Source organism: Oncorhynchus gorbuscha, linkage group LG11 (genome assembly GCF_021184085.1).
Source record: "Oncorhynchus gorbuscha isolate QuinsamMale2020 ecotype Even-year linkage group LG11, OgorEven_v1.0, whole genome shotgun sequence".
Classification (NCBI taxonomy): domain Eukaryota; kingdom Metazoa; phylum Chordata; class Actinopteri; order Salmoniformes; family Salmonidae; genus Oncorhynchus; species Oncorhynchus gorbuscha.
This window is the reverse complement of record NC_060183.1, coordinates 54,701,816-54,729,033: the sequence shown is the minus strand read 5'-3', so window position 1 is coordinate 54,729,033 and position 27,218 is coordinate 54,701,816. Positions and strand designations below refer to the sequence as shown.

The following is a 27,218-nucleotide window of genomic DNA, read 5'->3' as shown; positions in this document are numbered from 1 at the left end:
GTAAATATGATCTATTTGGCGGCTCCTTGCATCAACCGCTCCCGCCTGAGCCTCTAGAAGGGATTTAGTACAGGGAGTCTTTAGCTTGAGCATTTCTCCTCCTCTCACTCCTCATACTCCCTTACCTTCATTTGTCCTCCTCGTCATCCTATTCCCTATGCTCCTCTCTTCTCCTCCCTCTCCATCCTTTTCCCTTCATTCCTCTCCTTCCATCTCTCTTCGCTCACTGCCTTTTCCCTCTTCTCCTCTGCTTCCTCTTCCCTCTTCTCCCCTCTCCTCCTACTCGCTCTACTTATCCCCCTCTCTATGCTCTCTTCCCCCCTTTCCTCCTCTCTTCCCCCCTTTCCTCCTCTCTCTCTCCAGCCAAACAGCCTTCGTCATCCCTTCTTTCACATATGAAGATTTGAGGGGTAATGGCAGATTATTGGACTGTAAGTGTGGAGGCTCTAGAGTCTTTCTCTACATTTGTCCTCGTCTCCAGTGAAGGTTCAGATTTTGAGTGATGGGACACTCGTCATAGCCCCTTCTAGTAGTCTTCAGACTATTGATCATTTTTCAAGTTTTAAAAAATTATCCAGGAGACAGGGGCTGAAACCACACCTATAGCTTAATACATACCTTATGGTTCATGTAATGTAAAGAGGCATGCAAACAACTCAGTGTTAAGCTGTCTATAAAGTCTGTTTCTTTCCACCTACTTAGCTAAGGATCCTAAAATGTAAACACTAGCTCAAGCAGGGAGTTTGGTTTTGTTGTGAGTATCGGTTTGTGTTTGCTCTGCCTTCTCTCTATACGTTTAGAGGTTCATGTTAAGATTTCGGAGTATGTTGTTGAGGTGGAAGGAGAGAGAAAGAGGGGAAGAGAGGGAGAAAAGCACTACATTTACATTTTAGCAGACGCTCTTATCCAGGACGACTTACAGGAGCAATAAGGGTTAAGTGCCTTGCTCAAGGGCACATCAGCATAAATTACCTGCCTGTAAATTACCTGCCGCCCACTAGAGAGATCAGGTTTGCAGAGATATATGATGCAGACAAATGTAGAGAGACCAAAACATTTTGAGAGAGAGAGAGAGAGAGAGAGAGAGAGAGAGAGAGAGAGAGAGAGAGAGAGAGAGAGAGAGAGAGAGAGAGAGAGAGAGAGAGAGAGAGAGAGAGAGAGAGAGAGAGAGAGAGAGAGAGAGTGAGTCCCTATTCCCTACATAGAACAGTACTGGTCAACATTAGTGTGCTGTATAGGGAATACAGCAGGCAAACTGTTGTTAAAGACAGCCCTCAGGGTCCCAGCATTCCTTAGAACATTAAAGTCCTCTGACTGCTACCAACATAGTGCTTGGCCAGACTCTCTCATTGTAGTCTGCTCACAATATCCCACTTCTCTTAATTCATTAACCACAATCCCACGTGTGTGTGTGTGTGTGTGTGTAAACAGACACAGAGAGACACACAATCTTTATGCACAGACTCAAAAGCATGCCTACTCATTCGCTCTGACCATATGTGAAACATTTCTAGATGGATTAATTCAGCTTTTTTTTCACAATTTGTGTGTTTGTGTCTTGTGGGCTTTCAAATACTGATACACAGCTACAAGGAATGTATCTATCTAGCCTACCCAGGGCTACAGTACACCTTGTTGATAACTAGTATCTACTCCACCAAACCTCAACCCAGTCTGAGTGGAGCAGCTATCCCCAGAGAATCTTACAGCAGCCCTATCTATACTGTAGTGTGCTGACTCAAGACATTCACTTATCCATTTGTGTTGCTGGTTCTGGTAGCTTCAATCTGTTTAACAAGGTGTATCTCATGTAAAGAGGAGATGTAGCACATTCTATAGATAGCTGAGTGTTCTCCATGCTATAATGAAAACATACTGTACTGGATGACGTCAGGGATGATGTTCTGTGGGCATTGATTAATTGATTGCGTCCCAAACGGAACCCTAATCCCTATATAGAGGACTACCTTGGACTAGAGCCCTATGGCTACCCTTTGGGCTCTGGTCAAATATAGTGCACTATATAGGGAATAGGGTGCCAATTGGGGCGCTCACATGGTTCCACTTCTAGGGCAGCCAGGCGAATGCAGTATGGCAGTGTGTGTTTTGAGACAGTGTTGTTGATACAGTGTGGTTGTGTTGATACAGTGTGGTTGTGTGTGTGTTCAGACAGTGTGGTTGTGTTGAGACAGTGTTGTTGTGGGTGTGTTGAGACAGTGTGGTTGTGTGTGTGTTCAGACAGTGTGGTTGTTTTGAGACAGTGTTGTTGTGGTTGTGGGTGTGTTGAGACAGTGTGGTTGTGTGTTGAGACTGTGTGGTTGTGTTGAGACTGTGTGGTTGTCGTTGTGTTGAGACAGTGTGGTTGTGTTGAGACAGTGTAGTTGTGTGAGTTGAGATAGTGGTTTTTGTGTTGAGACAGTGTGGCTGTGTGTGTGTTCAGACAGTGTGGTTGTGTTGAGACAGTGTTGTTGTGGTTGTGGGTGTGTTGAGACAGTGTGGTTGTGTGTTGAGACTGTGTGGTTGTCATTGTGTTGAGACAGTGTGGTTGTGTTGAGACAGTGTAGTTGTGTGAGTTGAGATAGTGGTTTTTGTGTTGTGGCTGTGTGTGGGTTCAGACAGTGTGGTTGTGTTCAGACAGTGTTGTTGTGGTTGTGGGTGTGTTGAGACAGTGTTGTTATGGTTGTGTGTGTGTTGAGACTGTTATTGTGGTTGTGTTGAGACAGTGTGGTTGTGTGTGTTGAGACAGTGTGGTTGTGTTGAGACAGTGTGGTTGTGTTGAGACAGTGTGGTTGTGTCCAATTTGTAAGTCGCTCTGGATAAGAGCGTCTGCTAAATGACTTAAATGTAAATGTAAATGTGTGTTGAGACAATGTGGTTGTGTGTTGAGACAATGTGGTTGTGTGTTGAGACAGTGTGGTTGTTGAGAAAGTGTGGTTGCATTGAGACAGTGTGGTTGTGTGTGTGTGTTTAGACAGAGTGGTTGTGTTGAGACAGTGTGATTGTTTTGATACAGTGAGGTTGTGGTTGTGTTGAGCCTGTAGTTGTGTGTGTGTTGAGCCTGTAGTTGTGTGTGTGTTGAGGCGTTGTGGTTTTGTGTGTGTTGAGACAGTGTGGTTGTTGTTCTGTGTGTGTTGAGACAGTTTGGCTGTGTGGTTGTGGTTATGTTTAGACAGTGTGGCTGTGTTGCGACAGTGTGGCTGTGTGCGACAGTGTGGTTGTGTTGCGACAGTGTGGTTGTGTTGAGACTAGATGTCGACCGATTATGATTTTTTTTTTTACGCCGATACCGATACCGATACCGATTATTGGAGGACCAAAACGAGCCGAAACCGATCAATCAGCCAATTTTTATATATATATTTGTAATAATGACAATTACAACAATACTGAATGAACATATATATTTTAACTTAATATAATACATCAATAAAATCAATTTAGTCTCAAATAAACAATTAAACATATTCAATTTCGTTTTAAATAATGCAAAAACAAAGTGTTGGAGAAGAAAGTAAAAGTGCAATATGTGCCATGTAAAAAAGCTAACGTTTAAGTTCCTTGCTCAGAACATATGGAATCTGGTTGTTCCTTTTAACATGAGTCTTCAATATTCCCAGTTAATCTAATCTCGGGAGTTGATAGGCTTGAAGTCATAAACAGCGCAATGCTTGAAGCACAGCGAAGAGCTGCTGGCAAATGCAGGAAAGTGCTGTTTGAATGAATGCTTACGAGCCTGCTGCTGCCTACCACCGCTCAGTCTGACTGCTCTATCAAATCATAGACTTAATTATAATATAATAACACACAGAAATACGAGCCTTAGGTCATTAATATGGTAAAATCCGGAAACTATCATTTCGAAAACAAAACGTTTCAGTGAAATACGGAACCGTTCCGTATTTTATCTAACGGGTGGCATCCCTATGTCTAAATATTTATGTTACATTGCACAACCTTCAATGTTATGTCATAATTATGTACAACTCTGGCAAATTAATTACGGCCTATGTTAGGAAGAAATGGTCTTCACACACTTCACAACGAGCCAGGGGGCCCAAACTGCTGCATATACCCTGACTCTGCTTACACTGAATGCAAGAGAAATGAAACAATTTCCCCAGTTAAAACAAATTCATGTTAGCAGGGAATATTAACTAAGTATGCAGGTTTAAAATATATACTTGTGTATTGATTTGAAGAAAGGCATTGTTGTTTATGGTTAGGTACACATTGGTGCAACGACGGTGAATCACATGATTCAATGATAAATGAACAGGCATCGCATTAATTATATGCAATGCAGGACAAGCTAGATAAACTAGTAATATCATCAACCATGTGTAGTTAACTAGTGATTGTGTTAAGATTGATTGTTTTTTATAAGATAAGTTTAATGCTAGCTAGCAACTGTTGTGTCTTTGGCTATGCCGGATTAAGTGATATGACATGCTATTCTATAAAATAATGTATCCGTAATTATTATCACCTGATTGAGCTAATCATGTAAATGTAATTAACTAGAGAGTCGGGCACCACAAAATAATATTTATAGAGCTGTTATCTTCCGAATAAACTCTTAAAGACCTAGTAATATTTTACATCAATAGCAGTCAACGTTAATCCTCATCTTACTTTAGTCTCATCTGAAAGTTGTAAATTCTTGGTTATCTGCAAGAACCCTGGCTAACAATTTGAATCAGCAATACAAAATTGGGTTTAATTATTTATTTACTAAATACCTAACTAATCACACAGAATTCACATACACACAATTAATCATAACTTGATTACAAATTACGTCATAAAGGAAAACGTCCCTAGCGGGCAGAACAGATATGACAGCTTGTTACACAAAGGAAAAGGGGCTGGGTTGAGTGAAAGAGTGGGAGACTTAGGAACAAATGGAAAAAGCTGTGCTATAGTAAATACAGTATCTTATGCATTCTAAATTACCGCTCATTTGGAAAAGGAAAATGCAATAAATATTTACTCTGAGCTGCGCTTCAGTAGGTTGGTGGTAGATGGAAGACCGTGTTGCCAAACCGTGTCCTTTGTCCTTTGAAGAATGTCTCTGGTGGTCAATTGAATACGTTGTAGTGACGTCGTTGTGTGGTAGATGGAATACTCTGTCTGTTCCTTCCTAACCTGCGTTTGCAGCTGCGGTCGCTAACTCAACGGCTAGGAGGTATCACCTTTGTCGTGAATAAGATTTCAAAGTTCATACCATTCGCAACCAAAGCACACGCTGATGTTGGCTTCGTTCTGTAGTTATTATCTGAACCATTTTGACATTCGTCCTCACATCCTCGGAACACAAAGTTCTATTGTCATCAAGGCTTTATATAGGAAGGGAGAGGAGGGCATGTTTGAAAAGTGTTATAGCCCATGTCCCTTCACAGAGGTGGGCCACTGAGTGAGCAGCCCTAACTTGTGAAAACCCACATCTCACATTTTAGAAGCTAAAATCACATTTCATCCCGTCACAAATAATTTCATATTCAAACATTTAAATTGAACAACAATTCCATGTGAATCCGATAACTCTGATGTGTACACTTTCCACTGTAGAGTTTATGTCATCTTATCATTGATGAGAATGTCTCAGATGACAACCGAACTGACATCATATTCATTAAGTACCACCGCATATGTTCAATTGTTCGGATGACCAGAATATAGTTCATTTTCCCCCCACCTTCTGATGTTCCCAGAATCTCTTGTTAACCAAGTTTTTTTATAAATGTAACCTCAGTAGGTTAGAGAGAGGGAAAAGGAGGGAAGAGGTATTTATGACTGTCATAAACCTATCCCCCAGGCCAACATCATGACACAACTTACCTTGGCTCCTTGCTGCACTCGCATAACAGGTACGCAGTCTCCTCGTGGAGTGCAATGTAATCGTCCATAATCGGTATCCAAAAATGCAGATTACCGATTGTTATGAAAACTTGAAATCTGCCTTAATTAATCGGCCATTCCGATTAATTGGTCGACCTCTAGTTGAAACAGTGTGGTTGTGTGTGTGTTGAGACAGTGTGGTTGTGGTTGTGTTGAGACAGTGTGGTTGTGGTTGTGTTGAGACAGTGTGGTTGTGGTTGTGTTGAGACAGTGTGGTTGTGGTTGTGTTGAGACAATGTGGTTGTGTTGAGACAGTGTGGTTGTGTTGAGACAGTGTGGCTGTGGTTGTGTGTTTGTTGAGACAGTGTGGTTGTGTGTGTGTGTTGAGACAGTGTTGTTGTGTGTGAGTTGAGGCAGTGTGGTTGTGTTGAGACAGTGTGGTTGAGACAGTGTGATTGTGTGTGTGTTGAGACAGTGTAGTTGTGTGTGAGTTGAGACAGTGTGGTTGTGTTGAGACAGTGTGGTTGTGTTGAGACAGTGTGGTTGTGGTTGAGACAGTGTGGTTGTGGTTGAGACAGTGTGGCTGTGGTTGAGACAGTGTGGTTGTGTTGAGACAGTGTGGTTGTGGTTGAGACAGTGTGGCTGTGGTTGAGACAGTGTGGCTGTGGTTGAGACAGTGTGGTTGTGGTTGAGACAGTGTGGCTGTGGTTGAGACAGTGTGGCTGTGGTTGAGACAGTGTGGTTGTGTTGAGAGTGTGGTTGTGTGTTTGTTGAGACATTGTGATTGTGTGTGAGTTGAGACAGTGTAGTTGTGTGTGAGTTGAGACAGTGTGGTTGTGTTGAGACAGTGTGGTTGTGGTTGAGACAGTGTGGCTGTGGTTGAGACAGTGTGGTTGTGGTTGAGACAGTGTGCCTGTGGTTGAGACAGTGTGGTTGTGTTGAGACAGTGTGGTTGTGGTTGAGACAGTGTGGCTGTGGTTGAGACAGTGTGGCTGTGGTTGAGACAGTGTGGTTGTGTTGAGAGTGTGGTTGTGTGTTTGTTGAGACATTGTGGTTGTGTGTGAGTTGAGACAGTGTAGTTGTGTGTGAGTTGAGACAGTGTGGTTATGTTGAGACAGTGTGGTTGTGGTTGTGTGTTTGGTGAGACATTATGGTTGTGTGTGTGTTGAGACAGTGTCGCTGTGGTTGAGACAGTGTGTTTGTGTGTGTTTGTACTTTATATTGTACTGTATGGGTGTTCTACCCACTGTGAATTTAAGTTGGCTGTGTCTGGCTGTGGACGTAGCTACACTGTGATGCTGTTTCTTCTTTGTATGTTCTTCCCTGCTCCAGTTGTATCATATATACTGTACAACATACCCCATATGGGCAGTATATATTTAGCTACTATGTTTATGATTATACTGGTACTAAATAATTCACCTATGTGTTTGTGTGTACCCCTCCTTCTCTAGTTGTGTCCATTACTCATGTGAGGCCATCGACTGCCAGGAGCCGCTGATCCGCAATGCAGAGCTCAAGTGCAGCAGTCTGGGCTTCTTCAACGGAGCTCGCTGCACCATCACCTGTAACTCTGGCTACGTCCTGCAGGTCCACAGAGACGATGACATCATCAAGACCCAGGTATACACACGCACGCACGCACGCACGCACACACACACACACACACACACACACACACACACACACACACACACACACACACACACACACACACACACACACACACACACACACACACACACACACACACACACACACACTAGCCATATTCTTCACCTGCAACAGCAGCTTGGCAGTGTAAACCCACTGGGAGGATGACATCATGTCAAGCCCAGGTAGCTAGCTAGACGCCTCCTCCTTCCTTCCTTCTCCCTGCTTTACACACACACACACACACACACACACACACACACACACACACACACACACACACACACACACACACACACACACACACACACACACACACACACACACACACACACACACACACACACACACACACACACACACACACACACACACACACACACACACAGATGGACAAAGGCACATGCATGTATACACACACACATACGCTCACACTCATACACAGGCACACACACTATATATGTTTAGTCTTTCTGCGCTGCACCATCACCTGCAACAATGGCTATGTGTTTCTGCTCCACTGGGACGATGACATCACTAGGTACTCTCTGCTCACTGCAGCCCCCTTCCTCCATCCCTCCCTCCCTCTCCGCTTGCCTGCCTGCCTCCCCCCCTCGCTCCCTCCTTTACTCCCCCCCCTCCCCACTCATACAGTGAAGTCATGCTCACAGAGCACAGATACAACAACTAGACACAGCACTGTGCAGATACTCCATGTCTTTCTAACGTCTGTATGTGTGTGTAATTCAATGAATATGTATGTGGTGTTTGCTGAGATGAATTACACTGCAGCTACCTTTCATTACGACACTGTGTAGCGGGCAAGAAAAAAGTTACCCTATGACATACTTGCTAACATTTATCACATTACTGGAGAAAGAGCTTTCTGGTTACGAAGATGTCTCAGCATCCACTTCATGTAGTATCAACCCCCACACACCAGACACTGAACAGATGAGGAGGACAGACATTGGCACACAAACCACGAAAAGACAGAAGCCTGCAGACACACAAACCACCCCAAACAAACAAGTTAGTTCACAGCCACACAGTCAACCCATTCACTCCCACAGAGGGCTCATAGTTACTTCACATTCACACAGTCAACCCATTCACTCCCACAGAGGGCTCATAGTTACTTCACATCCACACAGTCAACCCATTCAGTCCCACAGAGGGCTCATAGTTACTTCACATCCACACAGTCAACCCATTCACTCCCACAGAGGGCTCATAGTTACTTCACATCCACACAGTCAACCCATTCAGTCCCACAGAGGGCTCATAGTTACTTCACATCCACACAGTCAACCCATTCACTCCCACAGAGGGCTCTTAGTAAGTTCACAGTCAACCCATTCACTCCCACAGAGGGCTCTTAGTTAGTTCACATCCACACAGTCAACCCATTCAGTCCCACAGAGGGCTCTTAGTTAGTTCACATCCACAGAGTCAACCCATTCACTCCCACAGAGGGCTCTTAGTAAGTTCACAGTCAACCCATTCACTCCCACAGAGGGCTCTTAGTTAGTTCACATCCACACAGTAAACCCATTCACTCCCACAGAGGGCTCTTAGTTAGTTCACATCCACACAGTCAACCCATTCACTCCCACAGAGGGCTCTTAGTTAGTTCACATCCACACAGTAAACCCATTCACTCACACAAAGGGCTCATAGTTAGTTCACAGCCACACAGTCAACTCATTCACTCCCACAGAGGGCTCATAGTTAGTTAGTTCACAGTCAAACAGTAAACCGAAAGAGGGCTCATAGTTAGTTAGTTCACAGCCACACAGTAAACCCATTCACTCCCACAGAGGGCTCTTAGTTAGTTCACAGTCACACAGTAAACCCATTCACTCCCACAGAGGGCTCTTAGTTAGTTCACAGTCAAACAGTCAACCCATTCACTCCCACAGAGGGCTTATAATTAGTTAGTTCACAGTCACACAGTAACCCATTCACTCCCACAGAGGGCTCTTAGTTAGTTCACATCCACACAGTCAACCCATTCACTCTCACAGAGGGCTCTTAGTTAGTTCACAGTCAACCCATTCACTCCCACAGAGGGCTCATAATGAGTTAGTTCACAGTCAAACAGTAAACCCATTCACTCCCACAGAGGGCTCATAGTTAGTTAGTTCACAGTCACATAGTAAACCCATTCACTCCCACAGAGGGCTCTTAGTTAGTTTACAGTCACACAGTAAACCCATTCACTCCCACATAGGGTTCTTAGTGAGTTCACAGCCACACAGTAAACCCATTCACTCACACAGAGGGCTATTAGTTAGTTCACAGTCACACAGTAAACCCATTCACTCCCACAGAGGGCTATTAGTTAGTTCACAGTCAACCCATTCACTCCCACAGAGGGCTATTAGTTAGTTCACAGTCACACAGTCAACCCATTCACTCCCACAGAGGGCTATTAGTTAGTTCACAGTCACACAGTAAACCCATTCACTCCCACAGCGGGCTATTAGTTAGTTCACAGTAAAACCATTCACTCCCACAGAGGGCTCTTAGTTAGTTCACAGTCACACAGTCAACCCATTCACTCCCACAGAGGGCTATTAGTTAGTTCACAGTCAACCCATTCACTCCCACAGAGGGCTATTAGTTAGTTCAGAGTCACACAGTAAACCCATTCACTCCCACAGAGGGCCCGTAAAGACAACAGCACCAACACTTTATCCCTCTCCCAGGCTCTGTTAACAGACCTGCAAGCTAATCAATTAATGCTCCCTAAAACACACACACACGGAGACAGAGAGGGAGATGTTTATTTATTTTCCCTTTTGTACATGAACTATTTGCACATTGTTACAGCACTGTATACATACATTATATGACATTTTAAATGTCTGTATTCTTTTGGAACTTTTGTGCGTGTAACGTTTGCTGTTCATTTTTTGTTTATTTCATTTTTGTTTTGGATCTTTTTCGTTAATTCTGGTAATGAAATCATTTGTTTCCCATGCTAATTAAACCCCTGAGAGAGAGAGAGACCCTACTAGAATCTGAAGTCAAATGGCTACTCTTTGCCAATGATCTGGTGCTTCTGTCCCTAACCAAGGAGGGCCTACAGCAGCACCTAGATCTTCTGCGCAGATTCTGCCAGACCTGGGCCCTGACAGTAAATCTCACTCCGACCAAAATAATTGTGTTCCAAAAAAGGTCCAGTCGCCAGGACCACAAATACAAATTCCATCTAGACACCATTGCCCTAGAGCACACAATAAACGAAACATACCTTGGCCTAAACATCACCGCCACAGATAACTTCCACAAAGCTGTGAATGATCTGAGAAACAAGGCAAGAAGGGCATTCTTTGCCATCAAAAGGAACATAAAATTCAACATACCAATTAGGATCTGGCTAAAAATACTTGAATCAGTCATAGAGCCCATTGCCCTTTATGGTAGTGAGGTCTCACCAACCTAGACTTCAGAAAATTGGACAAACACCAAATTGAGACTCTGCATGCAGAATTCTGCAAAAAATATCCTCCGTGTACAGTGTAAAACACTAAATAATGCACACATGGCAGAATTAGGCCGATACCCACTAATGATCAAAATCCAGAAAGATCCATTCAATTCTACAACCACCTAAAAGGAAGCGATTCCCAAACCTTCCATAACAATGCCATCACCTACAGTGAGATTAACCTGGAGAAGAGTCCTCTAAGCAAGCCGGTCCTGGGGCTCTGTTCACAAACACAAACACACCCCACAGAGCCTCAGGACAGCAGCACAATTAGACCCAATCAAATCATGAGAAAACAAAAAGATAATTACTTGACACATTGGAAAGAATTAACAAACAAAAAACAGAGCCCTAAACAGACAGTACACAGTGGCAGAATACCTGACCAGTGAGCATAGCCTTGAGAAAGGCCGCCGTAGGCAGACATGGCTCCCAAGAGAAGACAGGCTATGTGCACACTGCCCACAAAATGAGGTGGAAACTGAGCTGCACATCCTAACCTCCTGTCCAATGTATGACCATATTAGAAATACATATTTCCCTCAGATTTGGGGGAAAGAGACAGAGAGAGAGGGTGGGGGGAAAGAGACAGAGAGAGAGGGTGGGGGGGAAAGAGACAGAGAGAGGGTGGAGAGGAAAGAGACAGAGAGAGGGTGGAGAGGAAAGAGACAGAGGGTGGGGAGGAAAGAAACAGAGGGTGGGGAGGAAAGAAACAGAGGGTGGGGAGGAAAGAGACAGAGGGTGGGGAGGAAAGAGACAGAAGGTGGGGTGGAAAGAGACAGAGAGGGTGGGGGAAGAGACAGATAGAGTGTGGGGGAAGGAGACAGAGAGAGGGTGGGGGAAGGAGACAGAGAGAGGGTGGGGAGGAAAGAAACAGAGGGTGGCGATGAAAGAGACAGAGGGTGGGGGGAAGAGACAGAGGGTGGGGAGGAAGAGACAGAGGTTGGGGAGGAAAGATACAGAGGTTGGGGAGGAAAGAGACAGAAGGTGGGGAGGAAAGAGTCAGAGAGAGAGAGGGGGGAAAGAGACAGAGGTTGGGGAGGAAAGAGACAGAGAGAGAGGTTGGGGGAGAAAGAGACAGAAGGTGGGGAGGAAAGAGACAGAGGGTGGGGAGGAAAGAGACAGAGAGTGGGGGGAAAGAGACAGAGAGTGGGGGGGGAAGAGACAGAGGGTGGGGGGAAAGAGACAGGGGTGGGGGGAAAGAGACAGGGGTGGGGGGAAAGAGACAGATGGTGGGGGAAAGAGACAGAGGGAGGGGGAAGAGATAGAGAGAGAGGGCGGGGGAAAGAGACAGAGAGAGGTGGGGGAAAGAGACAGAGAGAGAGGGTGGGGGAAAGAGACAGAGAGAGAGGGTGGGGGGGAAAGAGACAGGGAGAGGGTGGGGGGAAGAGACAGAGAGAGAGGGTGGGGGGAAGAGACAGGGAGAGAGGGTGGGGGAAAGAGACAGAGAGAGAGAGAGAGAGAGAGAGAGGGTGGGGGAAAGAGAGAGAGAGAGAGGGGGGACGAGACAGAGAGAGAGGGTGGGGGGAAAGAGACAGAGAGAGAGGGTGGGGGGAAAGAGACAGAGGGTGGGGGGAAAGAGACAGAGAGGGGGAGGAAAGAGACAGAGGTTGGGGAGGAAAGAGACAGAGGTTGGGGAGGAAAGAGACAGAGGTTGGGGAGGAAAGAGAGAGGGTGGGGAGGAAAGAGACAGAGAGAGAGGGTGGGGGGAAGAGACAGAGGTTGGGGGGAAAGAGACAGGGGTGGGGGGAAGAGACAGATGGTGGGGAGGTAGAGACAGAGGGTGGGGGGAAAGAGACAGAGTGTGGGGAGGAAGAGACAGAGGGTGGGGGGAAAGAGACAGAGGGAGGGGGAAAGAGACAGAGGTTGGGGAGGAAAGAGACAGAGGTTGGGGAGGAAAGAGACAGAGGGTGGGGAGGAAAGAGACAGAGGGTGGGGAGGAAAGAGACAGAGGGGGGGGGGAAAGAGAGAGAGGGTGGGGGGAAAGAGACAGAGGGTGGGGGGAAAGAGACAGAGGGTGGGGAGGAAAGAGACAGAGGGTGGGGAGGAAAGAGACAGAGGGTGGGGAGGAAAGAGACAGAGGGTGGGGAGGAAAGAGACAGAGGGTGGGGGGAAAGAGACAGAGGGTGGGGAGGAAAGAGACAGAAGGTGGGGAGGAAAGAGACAGAGGGTGGGGAGGAAAGAGACAGAGGGTGGGGAGGAAAGAGACAGAGGGTGGGGAGGAAAGAGACAGAGGGTGGGGGGGAAAGAGACAGAGGGTGGGGGGAAAGAGACAGAGGGTGGGGAGGAAAGAGACAGAGGGTGGGGAGGAAAGAGACAGAGGGTGGGGAGGAAAGAGACAGAGAGAGAGGTTGGGGGAGAAAGAGACAGAAGGTGGGGCGGAAAGAGACAGAGAGTGGGGAGGAAAGAGACAGAGAGTGGGGAGGAAAGAGACAGAGGGTGGGGAGGAAAGAGACAGAGAGTGGGGAGGAAAGAGACAGAGAGTGGGGGGGGAAGAGACAGAGGGTGGGGGGAAAGAGACAGAGGTTGGGGAGGAAAGAGACAGAGAGAGAGGTTGGGGGAGAAAGAGACAGAAGGTGGGGAGGAAAGAGACAGAGGGTGGGGAGGAAAGAGACAGAGGTTGGGGAGGAAAGAGACAGAGAGAGAGGTTGGGGGAGAAAGAGACAGAAGGTGGGGAGGAAAGAGACAGAGGGTGGGGAGGAAAGAGACAGAGGTTGGGGAGGAAAGAGACAGAGAGAGAGGTTGGGGGAGAAAGAGACAGAAGGTGGGGAGGAAAGAGACAGAGGGTGGGGAGGAAAGAGACAGAGAGTGGGGGGAAAGAGACAGAGGGTGGGGGAAAGAGACAGAGGTTGGGGAGGAAAGAGACAGAGAGAGAGGTTGGGGAGGAAAGAGACAGAGAGAGAGGTTGGGGGAGAAAGAGACAGAAGGTGGGGAGGAAAGAGACAGAGGGTGGGGAGGAAAGAGACAGAGAGTGGGGGGGAAAGAGACAGAGGTTGGGGAGGACAGAGGTTGGGGAGAAAGAGAGAGAGGTTGGGGAGGAAAGAGACAGAGAGAGAGGTTGGGGGAGAAAGAGACAGAAGGTGGGGAGGAAAGAGACAGAGGGTGGGGAGGAAAGAGACAGAGAGTGGGGGGAAAGAGACAGAGGGTGGGGGAAAGAGACAGAGGTTGGGGAGGAAAGAGACAGAGAGAGAGGTTGGGGAGGAAAGAGACAGAGAGAGAGGTTGGGGGAGAAAGAGACAGAGACAGAGGGTGGGGGGAATAGAAACAGGGAGAGAAGGTGGGGAGAAAGAGACAAAGACAGAAGGTGGGGGAAGGAGACAGAAGGTGTGGGAAAAGAGACAGAGAGAGAAAGTGAAAATCTGTGGTTTTAGGTTGTGTTCGTACGTGAAGCCAGAGGAATGATCCATGAGCTAAATGAGAGGGAGCGAAAGAGAGAGAGAGGGAACACAAAAAAAGAGTGAGAGACCGCAAGAAGACAGGGAAAGAGGAAGAGAGTGTGAGAAATGAGAGAGGTTGAGTGAGCTGTATAGAAGGATTCAATGAATGATGTACCGGGACACTCCCTCCTGTTTGCTCTGGCTATTAACGTAATGGAGCACCACCTCAACTGGTTTTATGTTGGTGAGGATGCACATGTGGAAGTGGTTATGGTGGAGGATCTGACTGGCGCAGGGGGGCGGGGGGGGGGGGGGAGCTTACTGTACACACATGCGCAGACGCACACACTTGTTATTTGTGTGTGTATGCGTAATCAGATTTATACTCTACATATCCATATGGCACTCTGTTTGTATGTATGATGTGTTTTTGGGGTCTGAAACTGTTGACAGCCTTGATAAACATGAGTCAAAGAGACTGTATAAAATAAATCATTTAAATACTGAGCTATATTGTAAGCTCCAAAAAAAAAAAGTTACATTTGTAAAAAAAAAAAATTACGGTCGGGTTCAAAATGATTGACAGCCATGTTTTCAGTACCTCACCATGCGAGGATAACAGAGCTGAGCCTGTTTCGAGAACCCTTCCAGATCCTTGATGTCCTTCGTCAGCACTTATGGACTGCCTTCTTCTGAAAAATATAACCTGTTAAACAAAACCTATTTCTCTGAGAAATTGTATTAGTATTATATCATTTCCCTTTTTTTTGTATACAATATAACTCAATATTTGATTTTTTAATATTTTTTTTAAACATTTTTTAATACAGTCATTAATGCTCATCTTTATCAAGAGTGTCAATCATTCCAGACCCGGCTGTATGTTGTTTCTCTATTAGCATGTCAACACTACATCCATATGCTTATGTACCAACACAAGCATAATGCGGCTCATTTCAGTTAAACAGCATGTTGGTGTATGCAAAATGGTCCATTTGGGACACAAGCTGTTCAGGTCTATTACACAATGAAACATGTTACTACCAGCCTACGATTGTGTCTGCATGTGTCAACTCTGAGAGATTCACTTCATTACCATCTGACCATCACACTTGTAACGTCATTACGTTTGATTGACAGGTCATAATGTTGATTAATATGTCAACGGTAAATCGCTTCGGGATGAAGGATTGAAGGATCTCCTTGAGAGGGTTAGTGTGTGGAAGAGAGAGGGGAGAGAGAGAGGGGAGGGAGAGAGAGACGGGTGAGAGAGGGGGGAGAGAGAAATAGAAAGAGACAGAACTTCAGCTCACTTCCCTCCCTTTTCGTTACTTGGGGACAGTACAACGAGTTCCTCTCCTCTTTCCCCCCACCCTGGTCCCTGTAGTCTATGAGGTTGAAAAGTGCAGTGCAAAGCACAATCCTATCTCCTTTCATTAGCCGATTACAGTCTTGCTTCACCGGTGTCAAGGTGGTTCTGGGAACTATCAAGGTGGTTCTGATTCTGATCTCCAAAACAATCTGTACCCCCACGTCTATTTGTGTATTTGAGGTTTTATTATGCAATCCGTTTGTGTCCCAGATGTCTCCGAGGAAAGCCTGTGTGTGTGGTGGGCGGTGGGGGGATTGTGCATATGAGAGAGCGAGAGCGAGCAGCAGACATATTTTAGCCTTTCCTGTGGACGCGCTGCAGGTCTCAAGGCGAGTGGCGCTGAAAGGTCCAGATTTTATCTACCCTGGGAAATGTAGCGCTTTAAATTGAGTGAGTCTCAAGGTGTTTTATGAGGCGACAAGGTCAGGGTGCTGATGATGATTGACACCTGAGGGTGTGTTTGTGTGTTAGAAGTAGGGTCTGTAGTGTTTCCTGATCAGGTCACATGGCCAAGGAAAAACTCCTGGACGAACTATTAAGGCAAGATGAACAACAAGACAAATGACCACACTCTCTGCTGTTTACCTGAAAGGGCACATTGCTTTCAGGTTGTATACAATTGACATACAACTGTCTGATACGACTACATGCAGATGTTTTGTAGGGAAATGCAGCTGGTGATTAAGATGGGGATCAGTGCAACAAGGAAACATCACTGGAGTATCTGCTTGGAGTGGCTACATAGTCCTGTCAGAGATGCCAACAGTACAGTTAGTTCTGTGTAGTGTTACAACATTCCAGTTACTTTCCCAAAATGCACAGGTTATCCAGAAATCCCAGTTGGAATATTCCTGGAATCAGATGTGAATGGAAGCAGGAATTCTGGAATTGTCCATCCAGGATTTCTGTAAAAGCTGCAATCTTTTGCAAAGTTACCAGCTTTTTTTTCAACCCTAGTTCTGTTTGATCCTGGCTGAACTCGAAACGGATTGTGTTATACTGTATGAAGTGTCATCCTGAGTAAGGTGAGGTGGGTTGAGATGAAGAAGGTTGGAGCTGTGTGTCTGTCTGTCTGTCTGTCTGGCTTGAATTAGGCCCAGTAGCCAGGGGTTGTTAAATCCACTCTGGAGGAGAGTCAGGCAGCTGTAAAGATTTTAAAGAAGGAAACTCCACATACACAAACTGTATACACACTTGAGCATACACAGTCATAAATCCCCCCACACACAGAAACACACATACATATACACACACACACAGATACACAATTGGACCCGTCAACACCAGCTTTTAGTCACAGCATGAGTGTACACCGTGCATTCGGAAAGTGTTCAGACTGTTCTGTTCTGTGGAGCGAGTAGTACACAGTGTTGTACGAGATCTTCAGTTTCTTGGCAATTTCTCGCATGGAATAGCCTTAATTTCTCAGAACAAGAATAGACTGATGAGTTTCAGAAGAAAGTCCTTTGTTTCTGGCCATTTTGAGCCTGTAATCAAACCCACAAATGCTGATGCTCCAGATACTCAACTAGTCTAAAGAAGGACAGTTTTATTGCTTCTTTAATGCTTTAATGAACAGTTTTCAGCTGTGCTAACATAATTACAAAAGGGTTTTCTAATGATAAATTAGCCTTTGAAAATGCTAAACTTGGACTAACTAACACAACCTGCTATTGGAACACAGGAGTGCTGGTTGTTGATAATGGGCGAATGTATATAATGGGCAATATTCCATAAAAAATCAGACGTTTCCAGTATTTCTGATAAATTTTATGTTATTTTAATGGACAAATTTTTGTGCTTTTCTTGTGACCTAAAACTTTTGTATTGTAGTGTGTGTAATTAAAGGGGAAGAAACCCATATACCAGGTTCCTATAAACCCAACATGTTGAAGATGGAACTGACTGAGTTGTTACTACACTCTTAGAAAAAAGGGTTCCAAAAGGGTTCTTCTATTGTCCCCATAGCAGAACCCTTTTAGATCCAGGTAGAACCTGTTTTGGTTCCAGGTAGAACCCTCTGTGGAAAGGGTTCTACCTGTAACCTAAAATGTTTCTTTAAATGGTACTCCTATCGGGACAGCCAAAGAACCCTTTTAGGATGTTGACCTCTTTAAAATGTTGGTCCATCTGAAATATTAGGAGTTAGGGTTAAATGTTGATCCTTCTGGATGTTAGCAGTGGCTAAGCTGAAAATGTTGACACAGTAGTGCAGTTTGTACCCTGAAAAAATATAAATATGGAGCCACCCCAGATTTTGCCCCTGGGGGGCGTGGCAGCCACTATAACTCAAAAATAACTCAAAAATGGAAATACATATTTAGCTTCCAGTCAATGTCTCTATACCAAGTTGATAGTCTCATCTTTCAGATACAATTGGAACTGAATTGATAGCCCATAGCCTTTCCACTGTTAGATCTAAAAGTATGAAGGCACCAGTGCCCATTTCACCTATATCACCCATACCGGTGGCCATTTTAGGTCATACCGGTATGTCAGATCAGCTCAATCGCCAACTTCATAGTCTCTGAATATCACAGAAAAACCACACGTTGAATGAATTTGTGGCAAACATACAAAAAAGTATTTTGGGCCATTTAAACCATTTTCTTATGTTATAAAAGGTTAATTAAATACAAAGTGTTACTGCTTGAAAGACAGTGTCTCTTTGAAATCATTACTAAATTGCGGTCCAAAATTGACCCCTTATTTACAGCAGGAATGCATGAAGTCTTATTGTGTCCTTAATCGGCTGTAAACTGAACAACTCCAGCTTATTGTCATTTTTTATGAACAACAGACCGCATGACCTTAGAATTATAAGGTTTCTGAAATAATTGGCTTTAAAAGTTCAAACCCTCATTGGTTCGAATGGTGTCAGCAAATTTGATCTTGTATTTTTTTAAACTTAACAACATGATTGGGGTTTAGAGTATAATATAGGCTAGGTAGAGAACATTGTACAGAACAGGGCTATGTCAATAACTACATTTAGACAAAAAAGCAAATAGAGCCTTATAATTCCAAGCACTCAATAGAAAGTATTTGTGTGGGGACATGCGGTTGTATTTATCTGTGTGTGTGCGTGCGTGGGTGTGCGTACGTGCATGCATGTGTGCGTGCGTGTGTGTATGTGTGTGCATGTGTGTGTGTGTGTGTGTGCGTGTGTGTGTGTGTGTCTGGGCCTCTGAATGTGTGGGTGTGCGTGTGTGTGTGTGTACGTGTGTGTGTGTGTGTCTGGGCCTCTGAGTGTGTGTGTGTGTGTGCGTGTGTGTGTGTGTGTGTGTATGTGTGCGTGTGTGTGTGTGCGTGTGTGTGTGTGTGTCTGGGCCTCTGAGTGTGTGGGTGTGCATGTGTATGTGTGTGTGTGCGTGTGTGTGTGTGTGTGTGTCTGGGCCTCTGAGTGTGTGGGTGTGCGTGTGTAAGTGTGTGTGTGTGCGTGTGTGTGTGTGTGTGTCTGGGCCTCTGAGTGTGTGGGTGTGCGTGTGTATGTGTGTGTGTGCGTGTGTGTGTGTGTGTGTCTGGGCCTCTGAGTGTGTGGGTGTGCGTGTGTATGTGTGTGTGTGCGTGTGTGTGTGTGTGTCTGGGCCTCTGAGTGTGTGGGTGTGCGTGTGTATGTGTGTGTGTGCGTGTGTGTGTGTGTGTGTCTGGGCCTCTGAGTGTGTGGGTGTGCGTGTGTATGTGTGTGTGTGTGCGTGTGTGTGTGTGTGTGTCTGGGCCTCTGAGTGTGTGGGTGTGCGTGTGTATGTGTGTGTGTGCGTGTGCGTGTGTATGTGTGTGTGTGCGTGTGCGTGTGTGTGTGTGTGTGGGCCTCTGAGTGTGTGGGTGTGCGTGTGTATGTGTGTGTGTGCGTGTGCGTGTGTATGTGTGTGTGTGTGTGTGTGTGTCTGGGCCTCTGAGTGTGTGGGTGTGCGTGTGTATGTGTGTGTGTGCGTGTGCGTGTGTATGTGTGTGTGTGCGTGTGTGTGTGTGTCTGGGCCTCTGAGTGTGTGGGTGTGCGTGTGTATGTGTGTGTGTGCGTGTGCGTGTGTATGTGTGTGTGTGCGTGTGTGTGTGTGTCTGGGCCTCTGAGTGTGTGGGTGTGCGTGTGTATGTGTGTGTGTGCGTGTGCGTGTGTATGTGTGTGTGTGTGTGTGTGTGTGTGTGTGTGTGTGTGTGTGTGTGTGTGTGTGTGTGTGTGTGTGTGTGTGTGTGTCTGGGCCTCTGAGTGTGTGCGTGCGCTGGTGCGTCTGCCTGTTTCTGTCCGGATGTTGTCTCAGTCCAGCGGCTCTTCTGAATAACAGTGTTCGCTGATGCGAAAGGTGCCAACATTTCTCCGTAGTTGGTATTCAGACCACACAATGCTGTGTTGGGATCAAAACAGGCCATGAATCTATCCTCACCATGTGGAGTTGGGGATAATCCCCTGTGTACTGGCTCTGGTGGAAAGTGTCCCCTCCCCCGGTCTAAATGTGGTTTGCATTAGGATGATTATACAGTAGTTGGATGTCAGCTCTGTTGACTGGGTTCTCATCATCAGTTACCTGAGCTGCTGACAAATCCCAGTCAGTTAAGTCAGTGACATTTAAGACCTGCTTGGCTCTGTCGTGTTACAATGACTTGTTGAGCAAACGCTAAATTGACGGACATACTGTGTTTGTGTGTCGTCTTGTTTGTCTGTGTGAGTGTGCGGCATGTATCGTACTGGGTGGGGTTGTGTGTGTATGTGTGTGTGTGTTCGTGCGTACTTGTGTGTATTTGCATTCTTGTGTATGTGTGTATATGTCAGCTGCATCCATGTGTGTCTTGTCGTAATTGTCACAGTTGTTCTAATGTGTCCCCTCACTCCAGTCGGACTCAACAGTGACCATCACCTGTGCAGATGGAAAGTGGAATAAGCAGGTGTCGTGTGAGCCCGTAGACTGTGGTCTACCAGACAAGTACCACGTCCACCCAGCCAACTTTAACTTCCCTGAGGGAACTACCTATGGCAGGAGGAGCACCTTCCAATGCAGGGAGCCTGCTCAGCTCGTAGGTGAGTGGTTTGGGTTTTGGCTGTGTGAAATCAATTCAGAACAGCTAATGTGTTCCACAGTACTGTTCTTGGCTGGCAGATTCATGGGATATCTTTTATATTATTTGCTTTGTTCAACTATTTGTCTCTCCAATCTCCCACGCCTCTCTCCCTTTCTCTCCTTCCATCTCTACCCTGTTTACATCTCCTCCTACCTCACTACCTCTCACTCCCATTTCCCCTTGTCCCACCCCCCTCTTCCCCCAGGTTCTAACAACACTCTGACGTGTCTGGAGGATGGTCTGTGGTCATTCCCTGAGGCACTTTGTGAGCTGCGCTGTCCGGCCCCACCCCACGTGCCCAACGCCATGCTGCAAACCAAGCGCTGCAACGACACGGGCCTCAAAGTGGGCTCCCTTTGCAAGTACAAGTGCAAGCCGGGCTACCACGTCACCAACAAGCCCAAGAGGTGACCAACCACTCACATGCTGTTGTGAATATAAAGTGACTCACAGTCGGGGTCAATTCCATTTTAATTCAAAATCCCAGACTCAGTTCAATTGACTGGGTTTGAAATGGACTTGATTCAATTGATCCTGTTCAACTCTTTATTTCACTTATCCCATCCTTTTAACATGGAGCATGTCTCTACTCTTTGTCCTGTCAATTAAGTTCCACTCATCTCAACCCAAGAAACTTTGTCTTGGTCTTTGGCTTTGTCTAAACTTCTATCCCCTCCTTATCTCAGGCGAGCCTTTAAGCGTCAGTGCACAGAAGACGGCAGCTGGCTGGAGGGGGCGTGCGAGCCGGTGACCTGTGACCCTCCGCCTGCCATCTTCCACGGCATGTATCAGTGCACGGATGGCTTCCGCTTCGACAGCACCTGCTGGATCAACTGCCCTGGAGCCAACCACACGGTGAGACCGCTGCACACCGCTCCATGCAAGCAGGTCTGTCTCTCTCTACTCCTCCTCCCCTCAACTGTCTGTCTGTCTGTCTGTCTGTCTGTCTGTCTGTCTGTCTGTCTGTCTGTCTGTCTGTCTGTCTGTCTGTCTGTCTGTCTGTCTGTCTGTCTGTCTGTCTGTCTGTCTGTCTGTCTGTCTGTCTGTCTGTCTGTCTGTCTGTCTGTCTGTCTCTCTGTCTGTCTGTCTGTCTGTCTGTCTGTCTGTCTGTCTGTCTGTCTGTCTGTCTGTCTGTCTGTCTGTCTGTCTGTCTGTCTGTCTGTCTGTCTGTCTGTCTGTCTGTCTGTCTGTCTGTCTGTCTGTCTGGTCCGTCCGTCCGTCTGTCTGTCTGTCAGCTTTGCCTTGTCTTTTGGCGTCTTCTTAAAACATTGTACTGGCCTCAGTGTCTAGCTGTTTGTCTGTATCTGCTGTCTTTGTGAAGTGTAAGAGGATAATGTATTAGGGAACAGGAGATGTGAAGATCAACATAATGCAACATACAGTACTGTATGACACACATACGTATATTCACACAGACTACCTTTCACTGTATTGTCCTTAACCTGAGGATCTCTCTGTGTGGTAGCCTTTAATGCAGAACTGTGTGTCGATTAGTATGTCCTGGTGTGTGTGGCTGGATTATAATGAGAGGATCAGAGGGTGTTAGGTCCAGAGTTTGCATGTATATTCATGAATCTCCTGTGGGCAGATTCTGCGTGTAAACCGAGAGGATCTGCCACCATTGGGAGGGGTGGAGATGTTTTCTTGCCAGAACTCTCAATTTCTAACACGTATGAACGCAGAAGTTAATCAGGCAGCTGACCAAATTACACACTATCTTACTTCTGGTTTAAAAGAGATGACTGTTTCATAGATAGAATTGATTATCTCTCTCTCACCTTCTCTTTCTCTCATCCCCCTTTCCTCTCTCCTACTGCCTCCCCTTTCTTTCTCGTTCTCTATCTCTCGCTCTCCCCATCAGTCCCATTCAATTAGCACAGCCAGTTATTAGATTAGATTGATTTTCTAAATAGTTGTGCCACAGACAGATTAATTAAACCCTTTAATCCTCCTTGACTACATCTCCTCAGATGATTGTCAGATAAGAGTACCACGTTTCGTTGTGGCATGGAAGGTGGTTCGTAATGTCCATTGTCTGTCTGTGTGTGTGTGTGTGTGTGTGCGCGTGTGCTCGTGTGTGTGCGCGTGTGTGTGTGTGTTTGGCAGGGGCCTAGCACCAATGTGATCCGCTGTAGGAAGGACGGCAACTGGACTGGCTCCTTCAAGCTCTGTCCTCAGAGCATGGGACAGTGCTCTCTACCTCAAAACCTCAACCCCAGCATACGAGTCAGCTGCAAGAAGGGACATGGAATAGGTCTGTATATGTGTGTGGCATAGTAGGAACCATATCATACACTATGTTTGTCAGATTATAGAGAATCACTAGGGGCCTTGAGGTAACAAATAGATGACCAAGTGGATATGAAGTAAACATTTTAAGCGTCTTTAAATAAGATCAAAGGCCATTTCATTTTTTTTATTTGATATGTGTACAGTTTGTGCAGACACTGATGATGTCATTGGGTTTGTTCACACAGGTGAGGAGTGTGAGCTGATGTGCAAGGACAGTAACAACGACGTGGTGATCCTGCCTAGCAATATGACCGCAGACAGCGTACTCAAAGAGCACTGGAGAAACCCACCCAAAGTCAAGGTGTGTCTGTCACAAGTCCTACAGACGTACTTCACAAAGCACTGCTGCTCATGATCTGCCCTGTTAGGAATTTGACACTGTGTGTCTGTGTCTTGGTAATATTATGAACTACAGAAGGACCAAACCCTTCACACCTACTGTCTGTCTGGCCAATGCATCTTGGTTGGCTAGACACTGGAAAACAGATGATACTGGTAGGAACAGACAGGTAGAGGGAGGGATAGAAAGAGACAGAGAAAGACAGAAAAGGAGATCAATATGAGAGGAACCCCTTGCGAGAGTACACCCAAAGAAAACAAGTTGCAGTGCACTCTGGGACATGAAGTGTTGTGCTCCCACCCTCGGCATAGTCCAGCACCACCCACTAGAGTATACCCCGTTTACATTCAATTACCTCTCTATTACCAGCACACTCGGCGTAGTCCAGCACCACCCTCTAGAGTATACCCCGTTTACATTCAATTACCTCTCTATTACCAGCACACTCGGCATAGTCCAGCACCACCCACTAGAGTATACCCCGTTTACATTCAATTACCTCTCTATTACCAGCACACTCGGCGTAGTCCAGCACCAACTACTAGAGTATACCCCATTTACATTCAATTACCTCTCTATTACCAGCACGCTCGGCATAGTCCAGCACCACCCACTAGAGTATACCCCGTTTACATTCAATTACCTCTCTATTACCAGCACACTCGGCATAGTCCAGCACCACCCACTAGAGTATACCCCGTTTACATTCAATTACCTCTCTATTACCAGCACACTCGGCGTAGTCCAGCACCAACTACTAGAGTATACCCCGTTTACATTCAATTACCTCTCTATTACCAGCACACTCGGCATAGTCCAGCACCACCCACTAGAGTATACCCCGTTTACATTCAATTACCTCTCTATTACCAGCATACTCGGCGTAGTCCAGCACCACCCACTAGAGTATACCCCGTTTACATTCAATTACCTCTCTATTACCAGCACACTCGGCGTAGTCCAGCACCACCCACTAGAGTATACCCCGTTTACATTCAATTACCTCTCTATTACCAGCACACTCGGCGTAGTCCAGCACCACCCACTAGAGTATACCCCGTTTACATTCAATTACCTCTCTATTACCAGCACACTCGGCGTAGTCCAGCACCACCTACTAGAGTATACCCCGTTTACATTCAATTACCTCTCTATTACCAGCACACTCGGCATAGTCCAGCACCACCCACTAGAGTATACCCCGTTTACATTCAATTACCTCTCTATTACCAGCACACTCGGCATAGTCCAGCACCACCCACTAGAGTATACCCTGTTTACATTCAATTACCTCTCTATTACCAGCATACTCGGCGTAGTCCAGCACCACCCACTAGAGTATACCCCGTTTACATTCAATTACCTCTCTATTACCAGCACACTCGGCATAGTCCAGCACCACCCACTAGAGTATACCCCGTTTACATTCAATTACCTCTCTATTACCAGCACACTCGGCATAGTCCAGCACCACCCACTAGAGTATACCCCGTTTACATTCAATTACCTCTCTATTACCAGCACACTCGGCGTAGTCCAGCACCACCTACTAGAGTATACCCCGTTTACATTCAATTACCTCTCTATTACCAGCACACTCGGCATAGTCCAGCACCACCCACTAGAGTATACCCCGTTTACATTCAATTACCTCTCTATTACCAGCACACTCGGCGTAGTCCAGCACCACCCACTAGAGTATACCCCGTTTACATTCAATTACCTCTCTATTACCAGCACACTCGGCGTAGTCCAGCACCACCCACTAGAGTATACCCCGTTTACATTCAATTACCTCTCTATTACCAGCACACTCGGCGTAGTCCAGCACCACCCACTAGAGTATACCCCGTTTACATTCAATTACCTCTCTATTACCAGCACACTCGGCATAGTCCAGCACCACCCACTAGAGTATACCCCGTTTACATTCAATTACCTCTCTATTACCAGCACACTCGGCGTAGTCCAGCACCACCCACTAGAGTATACCCCGTTTACATTCAATTACCTCTCTATTACCAGCACACTCGGCATAGTCCAGCACCCCACCCACATTATTACCTCTCTATTACCAGTATACCCCGTTTACATTCAATTACCTCTCTATTACCAGCACACTCGGCGTAGTCCAGCACCACCCACTAGAGTATACCCCGTTTACATTCAATTACCTCTCTATTACCAGCACACTCGGCGTAGTCCAGCACCACCCACTAGAGTATACCCCGTTTACATTCAATTACCTCTCTATTACCAGCACACTCGGCGTAGTCCAGCACCACCCACTAGAGTATACCCCGTTTACATTCAATTACCTCTCTATTACCAGCACACTCGGCGTAGTCCAGCACCACCCACTAGAGTATACCCCGTTTACATTCAATTACCTCTCTATTACCAGCACACTCGGCGTAGTCCAGCACCACCTACTAGAGTATACCCCGTTTACATTCAATTACCTCTCTATTACCAGCACACTAGGCGTAGTCCAGCACCACCCTCTAGAGTATACCCCGTTTACATTCAATTACCTCTCTATTACCAGCACACTCGGCGTAGTCCAGCACCACCCACTAGAGTATACCCCGTTTACATTCAATTACCTCTCTATTACCAGCACACTCGGCGTAGTCCAGCACCACCCACTAGAGTATACCCCGTTTACATTCAATTACCTCTCTATTACCAGCACACTCGGCGTAGTCCAGCACCACCCACTAGAGTATACCCCGTTTACATTCAATTACCTCTCTATTACCAGCACACTCGGCGTAGTCCAGCACCACCTACTAGAGTATACCCCGTTTACATTCAATTACCTCTCTATTACCAGCACACTCGGCGTAGTCCAGCACCACCTACTAGAGTATACCCCGTTTACATTCAATTACCTCTCTATTACCAGCACACTCGGCGTAGTCCAGCACCACCTACTAGAGTATACCCCGTTTACATTCAATTACCTCTCTATTACCAGCACACTCGGCATAGTCCAGCACCACCCACTAGAGTATACCCCGTTTACATTCAATTACCTCTATTACCAGCACACTCGGCGTAGTCCAGCACCACCTACTAGAGTATACCCCGTTTACATTCAATTACCTCTCTATTACCAGCACACTCGGCGTAGTCCAGCACCACCTACTAGAGTATACCCCGTTTACATTCAATTACCTCTCTATTACCAGCACACTCGGCATAGTCCAGCACCACCCACTAGAGTATACCCCGTTTACATTCAATTACCTCTCTATTACCAGCACAGGAAGGCATGTCCCAATCAACACAATAACCACGCGGCTTGGAAGAACACAGGCAGATCCCGACCAGTCATCTGTGAACCACAGCCAGCACTGGGGCCAAGTCGGAAAAGTTCAAACGCACCGTGTCGTCAGTAATCACTATCATTTTAGAAATGACACCATTAGAAACGCTAATAGTTTGATTTAGATATATTTGACAGGGATATTGTATTGATTCTTCCCTGATTGCTTAAATTGGTGGTTGTGATGAGGAAATTAGGGTGGCAGGCAGTTTATAGAAGCGTACTGTGAACGTTGTGTAAACGTTATCCCCCTTGGGGGCACAATTCACATGGAGAGTAATGAAATACACAACGATAAGTACCATCATATCGCTGTATCTAAATGTGTTTGTCAGATAATTCCACCGCTTCCTCACTTAATTGAACTCGATTTAAGTCAATGGGACCTAATTATTAAATTACAGTTAAAAGCTGTTTTTAAGGTTTTTAGCTGCAGTTGGATGGACCTTAGATAGGGCTAGGGG

General features: G+C 46.0%; 1 protein-coding gene across 2 annotated transcripts in view; it reads left to right on the top strand.

The window, feature by feature from the left end:
• The window catches only part of LOC124048944 (pappalysin-1-like), a 125,660-nt gene that overhangs the window by 76,314 nt on the left and 22,128 nt on the right, over positions 1-27,218 (top strand). Inside the window, exons 15-20 of one of the 2 annotated variants that reach the window (XM_046370133.1) lie at positions 7,293-7,461; positions 20,567-20,750; positions 20,997-21,198; positions 21,478-21,646; positions 22,898-23,045; positions 23,269-23,384. In XM_046370133.1, coding sequence (XP_046226089.1) covers positions 7,293-7,461; positions 20,567-20,750; positions 20,997-21,198; positions 21,478-21,646; positions 22,898-23,045; positions 23,269-23,384 — 988 coding nt within the window. Of the gene's footprint in view, positions 1-7,292; positions 7,462-20,566; positions 20,751-20,996; positions 21,199-21,477; positions 21,680-22,897; positions 23,046-23,268; positions 23,385-27,218 lie in introns of both variants that reach the window. The other variant, XM_046370132.1, reaches the window with a different exon arrangement.